The 15,190-nt window shown below is 42.2% G+C and overlaps 1 protein-coding gene across 1 annotated transcript in view; it reads right to left on the bottom strand.

The window, feature by feature from the left end:
* LOC147609609 (Polynucleotide adenylyltransferase family protein) overlaps positions 1–14,686 on the bottom strand; it is a 51,723-nt gene extending 37,037 nt beyond the window's left edge. Inside the window, exons 1-10 of the mRNA XM_086787389.1 lie at positions 14,270–14,686; positions 13,039–13,169; positions 12,284–12,401; positions 4,832–4,884; positions 3,660–3,709; positions 3,445–3,543; positions 3,199–3,308; positions 2,988–3,115; positions 485–551; positions 289–372 (exon numbers count right to left, since the gene is read on the bottom strand). Of these exons, the coding sequence (XP_086643515.1) occupies positions 289–372; positions 485–551; positions 2,988–3,115; positions 3,199–3,308; positions 3,445–3,543; positions 3,660–3,709; positions 4,832–4,884; positions 12,284–12,401; positions 13,039–13,169; positions 14,270–14,647 (1,218 nt within the window). The 5' untranslated portion in view covers positions 14,648–14,686. The remainder of the gene's footprint in view (positions 1–288; positions 373–484; positions 552–2,987; positions 3,116–3,198; positions 3,309–3,444; positions 3,544–3,659; positions 3,710–4,831; positions 4,885–12,283; positions 12,402–13,038; positions 13,170–14,269) is intronic.
* Positions 14,687–15,190: the final 504 nt, after the last annotated feature.

Consider the following 15,190-nt stretch of genomic DNA (forward strand, 5'->3'; position numbering starts at 1 on the left):
GTAAGGGCATTTGGATTTCCCTTCATCATGAGTCTAAGAGTAGAGACAAAACTCTGATAAGAATCCGACAATGCATTGAGAACTGTGAGCACCAATGTACTATCAGGATATATCTCATCCACACTAGCAAGCTCCTCCTTAAAGTTTTAAATACATCATAATAAGCATCAAATGCTTCATCAAAAGCAAAAGCCACATGGAGAACAAGAACAAGAACAATACACACACCTAAAAATTATTAATGTTATCACATACTTTGAAATAATTATAAAGGAGAAAAAAACTTGCCAGCTTCTTTTTCCGATCTTGATATGTGAAGGATCTTAAAGGTAGCAATAATGCCGCATACAATCCAATCCTCCTTTGATCTGCCTGCAGCAAGAATTTGCAGACACTCTTAAATCATAACAAATAACTAGTAGCATACGAATTGGGACTGGGTCTTTTCCATTTATACTGCCAGCAAAAAGGTAAACAGACGTACTGTTACTTTTGAAGATCCGAAGACCTCCAGTACTTTAGACATGGCATCCAGAGCATTCAAACACGCCCTAATAGAAAACAAGAAACCTGCATGCCCATTAGCTTCTTCCTTATAATGAAAAACCTTTATATATCTATAATAAGCATATATATACCTAGATGAATCCAAGAACATGCCTAAATTCACCTTATAAGAATGTGCAATTTATAACCTCATGGTTGTCATCCACAAGACAATAAACCATCAACTCCATCATCATGCATAGTATGGACTGGATACTACGACATCCCCACTAACGTCATCAATGCCCAATAGTGGGTGTAGAGCTTGGTATCAATATATGCTCACACACACACACACACACACACACACACAAGGACATACATTCATACAAAGGTCTGTGTACTGAGTTTCGGTCAGAGCTCTGGAGATACAAGGAAGACTCAGCCATAATGAAGCCTAGCACTAAGGATCATAACAAATAGAAAGAATTACTACAACAAAAACGTATTTGACAGGACACATGCACCACTAAAGATAGAAAGAATTAACACAATATCAACTTGCTACAACTTGGACGAAAACTTCACAATGTGAAATTTGCATGTCCACTAATACAGCATAAAGATATACCTAGATGAATCCAGGAACATGCCCAAATTCACCTTATAAGAATGTGCAATTTATAACCTCATGGTAGTCATCCACAAGACAATAAACCATCAACTCCATCATGCATAGCATGGACTGGATACTACGACATCCCCATTAACGTCATCAGTGCCCAATAGTGGGTGTAGAACTTGGTATCAATACATGCTCCCACACACACACCCCCCACGCGCGCGCGCACACCCCCCACACACAGTGCACACATAAGAGCATACATTCATACAAAGGTCTGTGTAATGAGTTTCTGTCAGAGCTCCGGAGATATAGGGCAGACTCAGCCATAATGAAGCCTAGCACTAAGGATCATAACAAATAGAAAGAATTACTACAACAAAAAGGTAGTTGATAGGGCATATGCACCACTAAAGATAGAAAGAATTAACACAATATCAACTGGCTACAACTTGGACAAAAACTTCACAATGTGAAATTTGCATGTCCGCTAATAAGCATATTTCTAATTCCAGGAATGGGCTTTGAGGCCAGTGGTTACATACTTGACTTAATCATAAGTCAACTCGATGTAATAAAGAATTTATGTATAAGTTATTAAACGTGTATATTGAGCCTGTGTGCACCCAATATTATGAACTTAAGACCCAAGATGGGCTTGTCCCCCTCTAGGGCTTCTTTTTTATCCACTCGGATAGACACAACACTTTGCAAATATCCAACAAAATTTATTGCCCTCGACCTCAAATTTTATGAGGTTCTAAGTGCAGATAATCTTCTTTGTTGCCAATAGCATTTTCAGGTGCAGTTCATGCAGCACAGGTGCAGCCCCGTACAGCCCAAAAATCCTCCCTGCTATCTATACAGCTGCCCAGCCTGCTGTTTTTAGCTCCTGGAATCCATGGATCTATAGTAGGATTGATAGTGCAACTCTAGGAGGGTGATCAGCGACAAACAAGACTGCCTTTCCTCCAACTAGGAACAGCTCCCAAGTCACTTGACTGTTCGTGGAAGAGATGATAATTTATCTACTAACTAGAGTGATTACTGACTAAGACATAAAAATGTAAGTTCAGAGGCTTAAAATAGAAGGAAAAAATTAAGACCCCTTGATTTCCAAAATGTGGACAGATGCACAGGATGTACTGCCTCCATCAAGTAAAAAAGATGGTAATTAATAGTCTTGCATTTTCAAAAGTGCCAAGATTCCAACAGTTATTGTGTAAGATTTCTTCGAAATATGAGGAGAGGGACTTGCCAGGGTTGGCAGAAAGGACTTGATGAAGCTGACACATAAAAAGTTCCATGGCCTCACTGAATATCACCAAGCCCATATAATTCAAACAGCATTAAATGCCTGGACAGCAATACAAAATTATCTCGGCTCTTGTAAAATAACCCCCAACTGTTCTCACTCCGGTCATTATCTTGTCCAGAGCTTCGCATCATGTCTCATGTGTATAATAGGCATGGTTATCATGTTCGGTCACATGCCATGTTATCCACCCATAAAACACAATCTGATGCAAGCAAGAATGTAGGCAACCCATCAACCCAGTCCAACACGATCAAGTGAGGGCACACCACGTTGTCGGAGGATAGAATAGAAATACCTACAGAACTAGATCCATGCAAGGCAGCCTTGGAGCACATTCGTCTTAGAATTGTGAGCGGAACTGCTCTTCTAAGGAAGATACCAAGTAAGTTGAATTTTTTTTGTTTGTTTCAGCTACAACTCCCAGAGCATGCTTTCATGCAACTCAATACATGTGAAGGGTTGTGACATAGTTGTAAATATTGAAACACTTTAGTGCAAAAATGTAATTGGCAAGTCTAGTCGTGCATTTTTTATCCCGTAAATGTTATCGAAACAAGTCACCTTTTGGTTTCGTCGGGTACACGAGTCTTTAGCTCTTGTGGCAGTCTAAAGACAATCCAAAAGATGTCCACATTAACTAGCTCTTGTATAGCTCTCACCGGATGTGCACCCGTGATCATCAAATCAATCTGCAAGACATATCAAGAACTCATCCCTATATAACTTAGTCATGCAAATGCTGCTCTTGCAGTATGCATACTTGTGAGACTACCTCCACTCCAACCCGCTCTGGGCTGACTTTGTTTGCAAGTGCAACCTTGACTTCCTCATCAGCGGCTGCTTGCTTCAAATCTTCTTCAATCTTATAGTCGAACCTTGCCGCTACACACAACTTTGGAGAAAAGAAGTTAAACATCAAGCAAAAAAAGCAGGTAAGTGTGAGTAGCAATGTTTGAATGACATGGAGTGGATCACCTGTACAAGTGGTTTTGCAAAGTTCAAAAATCCGCCAACTTACCAAACCTGATTGCTCTTAAAACACGGAGTGGATCATCCAGAAAAGTTGTTTTTGGAGGCAGAGGAGTTGCAATAACGCCATTTTTTAAGTCAGATAACCCTGTTTGCAAGCAAATGAACTGGAATGAACCCACACCCTAAAAATAAAATATATGGCCAAGCTCAACTTCTAGTGAACATGACGAAAATTTATTGCTGGCAAGAATGGCACCTTACCTTTCCCTGTGAAATCCTCTACAGAGCTTGTGTTGATATTATAGAAAAGGCTGCAACCAATCATCACATGGCATCGAAGCATTTGAAGTTTTAATAAATATATCATTTGCAAAGTTTCAATAGTTAAAAAAAGAATCATGGCCTTAAAATGTGAGAGCACATGCACAAAAAATGTGCACACACAAGGCCAATCATGTCTCCTAAGAGTTTCATCTCCGACATTGTGATAGATTCTCAAGGACGAGTATGACATAGAAGTATGCATTAATGGAGTAGCTTTTAAGAAGGGTGAGCGTCTTCCAAATATTCTAAGTTATAAACGTTCACGTAGATGATCAGTTTGCGCTGAAAAATGAGCACTAGTAGGCAGCTTGCATCATAAACCTACTTTCATCAAGAAAATTTACAAACACAACAGTATGTGAAGATAGGATAACTCTCTTCTCCCTGAAACTATGGAGGTAGCCTGGTTGAGAATACATATCCAATCTAGTAACCAGTCTTAGAAAGCATTGGTTCTTTGGCTAAAGGGAAAATGATGCTCCTATAGGTGGAACAGGACCTGAAGAGATTACCATTAAAAATGCATATCCTGCTGCCTTGATTCAATAAACTATGATCTCCTCATTAGGGGATTGCCAGGAGCTGCCCATAAAAACCACATGTTCTAGCTCAATTGAAAAAACTCCTCAAGGAACTAACTCAGTTGGCAAAGTTAGTTTCGAGAGCCAGTGAAGTACTGGCAACTGTTTCACCAATTGATGAACTACATATATTTTCAAGATGTTCGTGGCTATGCTTGTCAACGATATACTGGTGTAGATAGTCTCACTAGGTGAGTCTGTGCACAGCACCTCCACACCACCTAGGGGATTCCATCCTAAAAAAACAAGAGTAATTTTTTCCAGGAAGAGTTACTTGGTCATTACTCAATTACGATCCCCTGATCCTCATTAAATGACGAATGATGTCTAGGCCCTAAACCCTTTTCCCGCCTTTGTTCCCGCTTAAGCTTACAAGTTTTTTCTGCAACATTCATGACCATACATGCACAAGGAGCAAGATTCCTTAGAAGGTTAAGCAAAATTCTACACAAATATGGAAGACGGGAAATTGTGCAGTGAAAGCAATCAAGCCGAAAATGAAATAGAGCATAATTCATAGCAAAATACCTATTTATTGTTAGATCTCGTCTATACGCATCTTCTTCTGGAGTGCCGAACTTCTGCCAAGCCCAACCACCAAATCAATAAATCAAAATTGTGTACATATGCCAACCTTTCACAAAATAAATATATATTTCAATAGGAAATATGAAGGTCAAAGGGAAAAACAAGAAAAGGGAAAATTAACATATCAAAAAATTTAGGCCATGATGTTGACACCCATCAATAAACAACCATTCAAAAAATCTCCTGGGGATCCATACACAACATAGGGTATGTGTTTTGGTTGATTGACAAGTCCACTGATGTTTCAAGCTAGCCCTTTCAGCAAACCTTATAATGATGTGCTCAATATCTTGAAGAGAATTTTCAACTTCCTCATGCAAAATAGTTATGGCACCCTTGAGTCTCCTCTGTTCTCAGGCCCAAACACTGTCTGTCACTGGTACGTACAAAAAACTCATTCCCTGATTTTCACATGGGCATGCATGGCCACAATAAAACAAGTGGCAATATATTTTACACATGTAGAACAACAAGAAGAGACTACACCATAATGAACACAATGAAAACCCTTAGATTGCAATATGAAGAACTAGGTTGGAGTGTGTTATGTACCTAGAGCTAATCCTCGGATTAGCAAGCTGAATCCAATAGGGTTAGGGAGCCCTCGGATTAGGAGATAGCACGCAGATACATGGGCTACAGTTCAGAATTAATAACCTAGGCTACTGGCTATCTATAACAGGTTAGCTATTTATAGCAATAGTTAGGCTACAGTTCAGAATTAATAACCTAGGCTACTAGCTATCTATAACAGGTTTGCTATTTATAGCAGCAAGTATCACTATATAAGTGATGCCTTGGGTTTTTATTTGGTAGTCAGTTGTGAGGTGCACTTCTGATGGGTCTATGCTTGGACCAAAGTTTCTACTCTTGCCGTGGACATGGCAAATCACAGATAGTCTCGCCGAGGGCCCCTCTAGCCAGGCACTGGTTGTCACCATTTCGCCACCCGAATGGTCCATCCTTGCTTTCTCACTGTGTGTGTCACCATTTGGCTCCCTGAACAACAAGATATCCTCAAATAAATGCAAAGATAAGACTCTCGCCGGATCTTTCTGTGCATTCGGACACTAGTTTGACTGGTGTATCCAGTATTTGGGCTTTGCTAATATGATCAGTAGTCCTATGACATGGACTGATATTTCTAGAGGGATGACAGCTTTGCTGATATGATCAATAGCACATCTAGCAGTGCTAGTGTGACTAGTAGGCCCAGAGGTGTGACCAATATGACTGGGAACACTAGAGCTCGAGGTCATCTAGTATGACTAGATCCCTGGGTGAGATACATGGTTTGAGAACAGGGTATTTCCAATGTATATTTGCATATGCACTTCATTTTATGTATGTGTGAAGATAAAAGATTTACTAGATGCATCACTTGTTTTTGTGTCCTACATGCTTGCCTATGTTCAGTCTCATAGCACTCGGGACACCCAGAACTCTTAGCTACGACTCACGAGACCAGAACTATTAGCTACGAGACTGTGTGGATGCCTTTGCTTGTTGATTTGCGATTGGCTTTTTGCAAGCACCAAAACTAGCCATCAAAAGGCTCAAAGATCATGATTAAGGCTTAGTTATATTTTTTATAAGATGGAGTGTTCACACCCACATTAAAAATGGGTGTGAACACCCCAATGGGCACACAACCATTTAAGTCATTTGTAAGAGGAGGGCCTGAGGGACACAACATCATTTACGAAGACTAGCAATATTTTAAAAATAAAATAATAGTAAAGCATCAATGGCCACGTGGGTAGCTTCTGGAGCCCTCGCACGTTTATGGCATGGTGGTTGACGTGGGGGGCGGAGGGGGGGGGGGATAGGATGGCTGGCCAACGATTGAATCGTTCTCTCACCGACGGGCTGAAGGATGCGGGCTGTTTTCTCTTCTCACCGGCTGGACTGAACCGACTGCACCCAAACATTCGACTCTGGCTTTTTCTCCAATCCGGCACACGAAGCGAAGAAGAATCTCTCTCTCTCTCTCGCTCTCTCACAGGCGGCCAGAAGCCTTCGATATTTTCTCTCTTCTTATCCGCCAGCTGACTGAAGTATTCAAAGTTCTCTTTTTCTCTCTCACTCAGGCTGGACTGAATCGCAAGCATCACTCCTTATTCTCCCACAAGACTGAAGACAAAATTCTCTCTCTCTCTCTCTCTCTCTCTCTCTCTCATGGGATTCACGAAGATCTTAGTTTCTCTTCCTAGCATGCGGGATTGATAAAGAGTTTCGTCTCTCTTTCTCTGACAGGACTGAACAAGGGATAGGTCCTTTCACTCTCTTTCACAGGACTGAACGTTTCTTTCCTTCTCTTCAAACTATACCAGCAATGCCTTCCAAGACTGTCTCAGAAATCAGCAAACGTTTCGCAACAAGAATAACGCACAAAACTGAGAATAGATGTGCAGAAAATATATATATATATATAGAGAGAGAGAGAGAGGGAGAAGAGGACCCAGTATTGGATCCCGAATACCCTCTGTAGGGTCCTCACCACAAATGGTGTATTTGCTTTTATTAGAATGATGCAAAATCTGAAATAAAAGATTGAACTTGAACCTTCTTGGCTGAGGATAATCCTCTGCCCTTGACCTTCAGAATTCCACCCTTGTGTTAACTCCTCCTTGGCTGTCCAGGCCCCTTGTGTAGCTTCAGCACTTGGTGAAATATGAGATAGAATGACTGAATTTATGGCTTGGGTTTATATACCCCCTCAGGCAACCAATCGGCCAGCTTAATATATCCTCCACAACCTGAATAAGTAGCATTTAATGCTCATTAAAATGGTCTTTTCACAGTCACTAATTGCTGGCCAGCATAGTCACAGGGGACGGAAGGGACGAGGGCTTGGAAAGGAGGGACGCCGAAACGGGACAGACCAGCGCAGGGGACGGACAGACATCCCCCTGGAAGCGTTACTCACAAGGGACGGGGACAGGGACGCCTTCAGGACCGGGGACGGCACTGTGGTGGTACCCACTCTTCAAATCGAGTTTCAAGAACACCTTAGCCCCATTCAACCTCTCGAGAATGTAATCTATTCGAAGCATCGAGAATCTACTCTTGATAGTAGCTTATTGAGTGCACGATAACCGACACAAACAAGAAGACCCATCTTTCTTCTTAACAAACATGATCGGTGCTACAAATGGAGACATGTCAAGGGTTCCGTGTCACTAGCCTGGACATTTCCCAGTATGAAAGGGGTCTGGTGGACTCCAAGATGCCTAAATATTTGGGAAGTACAAGCTTTGGAAATGGGAGATTATCCTAGAATACAAAGGACCACACTCCTAAAATCTAGGAGAGTTGCTATTTTTGGCCCGACTCGATGGAAATTCTGTTATTACATTTGGAATTGAGCAGATACCAAGAGTTGGCAAAGTGCCTATGATAAAATGTCTACCAGTTGGGATATTTTTAGAGATAAAGTTTATGGCAGGACCCATCTCTTAGATTGGGACATGCGGCAAGAAAGTGGACCAAAGTGAGACAAGTGGCCTGACACTTGTTAGAAAATGGATCAAAGTGAGACAAGTGGCCTCACACTTGTCACTTCAGCTATTGTGTGGCTCTCCACTTGTCATTGTAGCCTTCTCTTGCCATTTTAGCTCATGGGAGGCCCAAATCTATAAATTGGAGCCCTCTCTTCTCATTAATGGAGGCTCTCTTGCTGCACACTAGCCTCTACCATCGTTGAAGGCTTCCCTAATGATGGCTACTCTCTTTCTCTCTCTCTTGAAGGCGGCCCATGAAGAATACCGGCTGTTGGGGACTATTTTGGAGGCTTCCATTGCGAAGAAATACTGAAGGCAAGGGTATTTAATCATTTATTATGATTTCTAGCCATTGTACTTGTTGTACCAGCCTTTGTACCTATTGTACCAACCATTGTACTGGCTGTACTAGTCCTTGTACTTGTTGTACTTGCTGTACCACCCATTGTACCAACTATACCAGCTTCTGGGATTGGTTTCATAGACCAATCCATGCAGTTGCTCACATATTGCATCCTCTTTGGAGAAATGAGGAGCAATACAATAATAAGGAGCTTGAGGATGGATGGCAGCAGAACATCCAGAGATACACAAGAGGGGATGTGGACCTGCTAAGGCAGCTGGAGGATGAGCTACTTATTTTCCAAAATGGTAGCTTTAAATTTGTTTCAATGACGTCCAAAATGCGGGAGACACAGCTACAGCCAGTGTCATGGTGGAAGAAATATGGCATCAGCACCCCTCACTTGGTGAGTCTTGACTCTTGGTTCTTGAATCTTGCATAAGAATCCACTTGTAGTATACTTATAAGTTATTTCTAATAAGGGCTTCAACTTCTTTTGTTGCATGAATTATGATAGAAATCCCTCGCCATTCGAGTCCTATCACAGGATTGTAGCTCGGGTCCTTGCGAGAGAAATTGGAGCACTTGGGCCCTCTTCCATACAAAGAAGAGAAATCGGTTGTCCACTGCTCAATTAGAGCGGTTGGTATTTTGTCATTGCAACCTCCGCCTAATTGAGCAGGTAGGCAATCCCATCGAGCCTCGCCAAGTCAATGTTGATAAAATCGACATTGAGAAAGTGAGAAGTTCCAGAGATTCCTCGAGAGGAGCGTGACATTTATGCCATGCTATATGAGGAGATCACAACACCTGCACGTGTTAGTCGTGCACATTCATCTACAGCAGCAGGTCCTAGTTCCAGTGCGGCAGGTGAGGCAAGTGCAACAGCTAAGTCTTCCTCCACATTTGATTCAGATTCTCACAGTGAGTCTGAGTCTGACGATGATGAGGATGAGGAGATTGAGGACTTGCAGGACTAGCTACTAGCTAGGCTGAGAGTCAAAAGCCTGAGCCATACTCAGCCATTGTCCATGAGCCATGTGGCTTATCATGATTTATTATGTATTGTTTATGGGCATTGGGTCATGACTATTGATTCATCATGATTCATGTATGATCATTGATATGACATGTCACATGAACACTTCAAACTTATAAGTTTTAACCTATATAGTGTGAGTCGTGATAGTGTCATGTATGGTTTGACATTGATGATGGATGATCATATGGTTTTTGTTGTTTGTGATTCAAAGACTCTAGACTGTAGGCTTCAAATTGATGTTTCCATGTATTCTATGCATTTAGTGTTATTTTTACATATTTTATACAGTATATATTTGAAATTTTGTACATGCAAAAACCTGTAGGTAAGAAACTTCGGGCTGATTTTACGAAACCCGTTTGAAACGTGTTTGAAACTTTTAGGAAAACCGTTTCAAACAACCTCCTAACTACTATGTTCCACATCCAAGAGCTGAGAGGGGATGTTAGCAGTCATCTCCTGTCTGTACACTGTGTCAGGGCCTCTGTTGTGGGTGTGCCCACCCAGTTTTGGTGTTTCCCTATTTTTCCTCGCTTCCCTGTATTTTTTTCTTTTTTTGCTACGTGTGTGAGGTTGTTTGCTACCTGTCCGCTATTCCTTTTGTTGGCCGACTCATGGTTGCATACCAGCCCTAGCCGACTGGCCTTGTGCTGGCCGACTGCACTCTGTGCTGGTCGTGGGCATCTAGGTCTTCTGTCAGCTGTTTTGGTGTTGGTGGCTGACCAGCAGCCTAGGGCCATATAAAATGGCCCCTTGCCCCCCACACTTGTCATTGAGCACTTCGGGATTTCTTGGTGTATATATAGCAAAGTTACACTATTTTCTCTCGCTTGCATCTATGTATTGCTCTCTACAGCAGTTGTCTTCGTTTTCGCTATGCATTCTGACAGATTTCACTCAAAAATCCATGATCCGGTATGTAAGCATGTTCATGAAAAGCACTCCTGCACATTGGTGGCTTACTAAGCTCCTCTCCCCAAATCCTGTTAGAACATGGGAAGAGTTTAAGCAAAGTTTTATGCATAGTTCTTACCTCCCAACACATTGAATGAGATAACAGTGAAGTGGGATTGGGTGAAATATTGGAGGAGAAACAATGAATGCATATGTACACAAGTTTTGGAAAGTACTTTTAGAGGTGTCTCTATTTATGCATGCTCCAAACATAGAAAGAAAGAGAAAGTTTTAATCGGGATTACAACCCATGTACAAAGCGAGATTGTAAACGTATCTTGGTTACACCTTACAACAACTAATCATAGCCGCCACTGCCACTGAGCAATTGGAGCTCAAGTTAAACCGATCTCACGAGGTTAACCCCTCATGCCAAGGCAAAGAGAGGGCTATTCCGAACCTGCAAACTAGTAGACAACCACCTAAAAGGGATCAAAACCAAGACAAAAATGATCCAAAAGCTGAACATAAATCTGCTAAGAAGCATACCTGCAAAGTGGCAAACTATGGTCTTACTCCTGGGGAGAAAGAGCAGTACATGCGCAAGGGCAAATACTTTACCTGTGGAAGCACTAAGCATATCGCAAAAGCATGCCCAAACATGAAGAAACGCGATAATGCAAATGCAATGAAGACCAATGTGCATATGATTCCCGATGTGTAGGGGAATACATCACATCATGGCAAAGACAGGTTGTATGCAAAGCTTGCGGACAACTTAAGGATCAACCCGCTTTATTTATGTTTGACGATTGTGCAACTGATAACTTTACCTCTACGCAAATGGCAACTACTTTGGGTATGAAGTAGAGGACATAGGTCCTCAAATAGAAGCAGGGACTGCCTTTGTTGGTAAAGAAGTGCGGGTTACACTAATCATTGGCAAGTTGCGCATACACATTCAAGGCTATTTGGATCATGAAAACAGCTCTTAGCCAACCTAGACCTCATCCTCCTAGCGTCCTTAGCCCACGTGTGAACCCTCTAGGTCCCCACATCCCAGCTAAGCCCTTAACCCTAACCTGGGTTAGTCCACATCCCTAACCCTAACCCTAGGCCTACAAGGGCATAACACTTCCCTCTCTCTCTCCACTAGTTCCACCATTTCTTCACCCATTCCCCACCCCCACCACAAAGAGTGACCCTTGGGGGAGGTAGATGCATGAGAGACCTTTCCAGAGGGCAGTTCTACTGGACCTCGTTGTTTGGCCACCACTGCCAAATTAGCTACAAGGTGACTTGGGCATCCCATTCAATGAGCCAATTTTGTTGCCAATCCCAAAATTCTTTCTTCATTGCTGCCACTAGTCAAGGCACCCGTGTGGTATATTGCCACTTGGTTTATAGAGTCCACTCCTGCCCATCTGAAACCATGGAAGTTTAATATTGTCCATACCAATGGTGGACTTGGGTTTAGTTATGGCATCAGCTCTGTCTCACAATTTGCCCACTGTTTACAGATATAAAACCTTTCTCAGTGCTAAAAAATGCAACATTCAAACACACCCACAAGCACAATGCATCCATATTTGATGAGCATTCACATGTACCATGGTTGGGATTCGACTGTTTTCAGCGTAAGTTTCTGCCCGCAAGTTCACAAAATCAATCCACACTCCAAACATGCGCATTCGAGCAGTTTCCAAGTGTTTCGATTGATCTGGGTTGCTGCATAGGAAGAACCACATTGATAAAAACCTTTACCAGAAATCAAACACCTATGCAACCTCCTCAGCCAGCTCTGCACACCTTAAAAATAGTCACTTTAAGATAAGGACAATAGTACGCACATACTACCTTAGAATCTACACTATAAAGCTAAAAAGTTTACAAATACCTTTCATAGTGTGCTATCAATTATCTTATTCATTTGCACTTGTATTTGCATCTACTTGAATGAAAGACCAAAGTAAAACCATGCTGAAGAAAAATATTGATAACAAATGTAACATTTTGGACTGCGTTTGATTAAAAACAGATTTAAAAAGTGAATGTATGCATGTATGTACATACCTTGTTGATTTATGTGTGCATGTGTGTATGTCTGTATGTGCGGTATGTACATACAATAGAATGCATGTGTGTCCGTGAGTGACACTGCATACTTACAAACGTGCGTGCATATGTATGCATGTGGATGCATGCATGAATGTCTGTCATGCAGCTGTACATGAGTTGTGCGGTTGTATTTTGAAGATGTTTAGCTGAGTTCCAGTGTGCAATTCAAACTACTTGCCCAGATAAGTGCATGCAACCTTGATAACTGAAAACACTGCAGAGAAAACAATTGAAGCTATTAATTCACCTCTGAATTACACCAACGCCACGGACTTCTTCGCCAATGCTCTTCAGGTATTGGTTCACTTTCTCGCAGAAATCTCTTCCCAGCATATCCTCAAGGGCTATGTCAATGTCATAACATTCTTTTCCTAGGAGCTGCAGAATAACACAATTGCAGTTAATAATGCCACTTCAAATATGTTAAAAGATGAGAACGTGGAGCAACAATATAACACTCTACATGGCTTTCCATGTATTGTGATACCAATATGATTTGGAAAGTCTGTGAGAGAAACCTTGAAGCAGCACCTCTAAGGCTTTCTGCATTTTCAAGTACAGATTTTAAGTTACTGTGTATACTTCCTGATATTGACTGAGACCTAAAATTCCATATGTAGGAAAGCTTGAAACAGTCACCTTTCAATGCATAGATACATAACACTGATGATCCTAATACTGATCTAGAAGTCATTTATAGGAATCCTCCTTTTCCATACTTTTTAATCTGTGGCCTAAAAACCCTATATAAGATGGCTTGGAAAAGAGCAGTTCCAATCTTTGTGCTTTTCAAAACGGAGGGACTTTACCTTGTCCCACAGACAGGAACAGAATTGCACAGTTGGTAGGTTTAGAGTGTTGGTTTTCCATAACCTGAGAGTATTTTAAAGCATTGCCAGTGACCTGAAGAACTTTTTCTGCACAGAATGACACTCTACATTCTTCCATGTACTGTGTTCCGCGTATGTAAAACTATAGATGGAAAGCATCTAGAGTGCCATTCAAAACATCTAGAGAGTGTCTGTGGGCACTTGCCCGAGTGGCTCAGCTCATCACTACCCACCCTATCGTGGGTTCAAGCCCAGACACCATAGGGTTGTGCATGTGAGTGGTGTAGCCTCTAGCTCAGCTACAGGAGGCCATTTTTCGGCAGAGGACTCTGCGGAGTGCCCGAAGCCCTTGGCCAATCCAGGGACATTCCTGGAAGTCACAGTCGTGGCATGGGATTCTGGGATTGACGATGATGGGCAGGGGAACCTAAAAATGTATTCTGTGCCCACAGAATAGCATTCACAAATGCTTTCCATGTTCTGTGTGACCTAAGTCCCAAAACCATTATTTGTTGTAACTTAAGCACAGCAGATGCTTCCCATGTGTGCTGTGCGAAACTGCATGTGGTTTAACCTAACAGTCCCTGTAAAAGGTAGCCACTCTATGTCTTTCTTCTTTTCAACAGATGTGCTAGAAAGGAGCCTTACCTTGTCTCGAACCCAGCCACCGGCAACGCGAAGCTGTGTATTGAGATGGAAGTGAAGCAGCACAGCTTTGAGGGTGCCAAAGATCTTCTGTTCAAGGTCGGAAATTTGGATAGCATCAGCCAAGGCGCTATGCCCCTGCGTGGACATGGTGGAGGAGGTAGAGGAGAAGAAAACAGGTGAGACAAGACGCTGTGTGATGATGATGATGATGCTGCTGCTGCTGTTGCTGTTGATAGGGAGAGAGGAGGGTAAGTGGAAAGGGAGAAAGGAGGGGCAAAAGCGCGATGCTGCACTGGTTGCGGAGACGACAACAGGAGGACAATTTCTTGAGAAGGCCACAGCTCTCGCTACTACAGCAGCTCCTATTGCCTGTCCCATAAAGAATTTGTTTTACACCCTCGAGTGTGTGGAGAGCTTTTTTGTGTAATGGGAGATTTTTATTTGTAGCAAGCAGTGTCCTTACGAATGAGAGCTCGAAGTAAGGCTCGATCACGAGACCTTACCCTAAACACACACACGCTTTACCACTTGCTTTACCGCATTACCGGTAGAACAGTGCGGTAGAGCAATTATGAGAGATTTACCAGTATTATTATTCACAATTATGGGTCTACCCTGGATCCTCTCCTTTTTGGGCACCCTCACCTCAGTGCCTAGAAACCTAGCCCTCCAAAGTCCATGTTTGGATTGAATTCTGCTAACTTACATATTCCCCTACATCCATGTGGAGTTCAAATTACAAGAATTGAATACATCAATGCGCTAGGAATGTGGAGTATCTTGCATCGTGGAATGCGACCATCATGGGAAGTAGGAATGGGCATGCACCCATTTTTCTTTGCTATACATTGAACACACACGCTCTCAATCACTCTCTCGCACACACACACACACAAGGGGTATATTGGGCTACTCCAATAG

Source organism: Cibotium barometz, chromosome 51 (genome assembly GCF_041138505.1).
Source record: "Cibotium barometz isolate CiBa-2024 chromosome 51, ASM4113850v1, whole genome shotgun sequence".
Taxonomy (NCBI): Eukaryota; Viridiplantae; Streptophyta; class Polypodiopsida; order Cyatheales; family Cibotiaceae; genus Cibotium; species Cibotium barometz.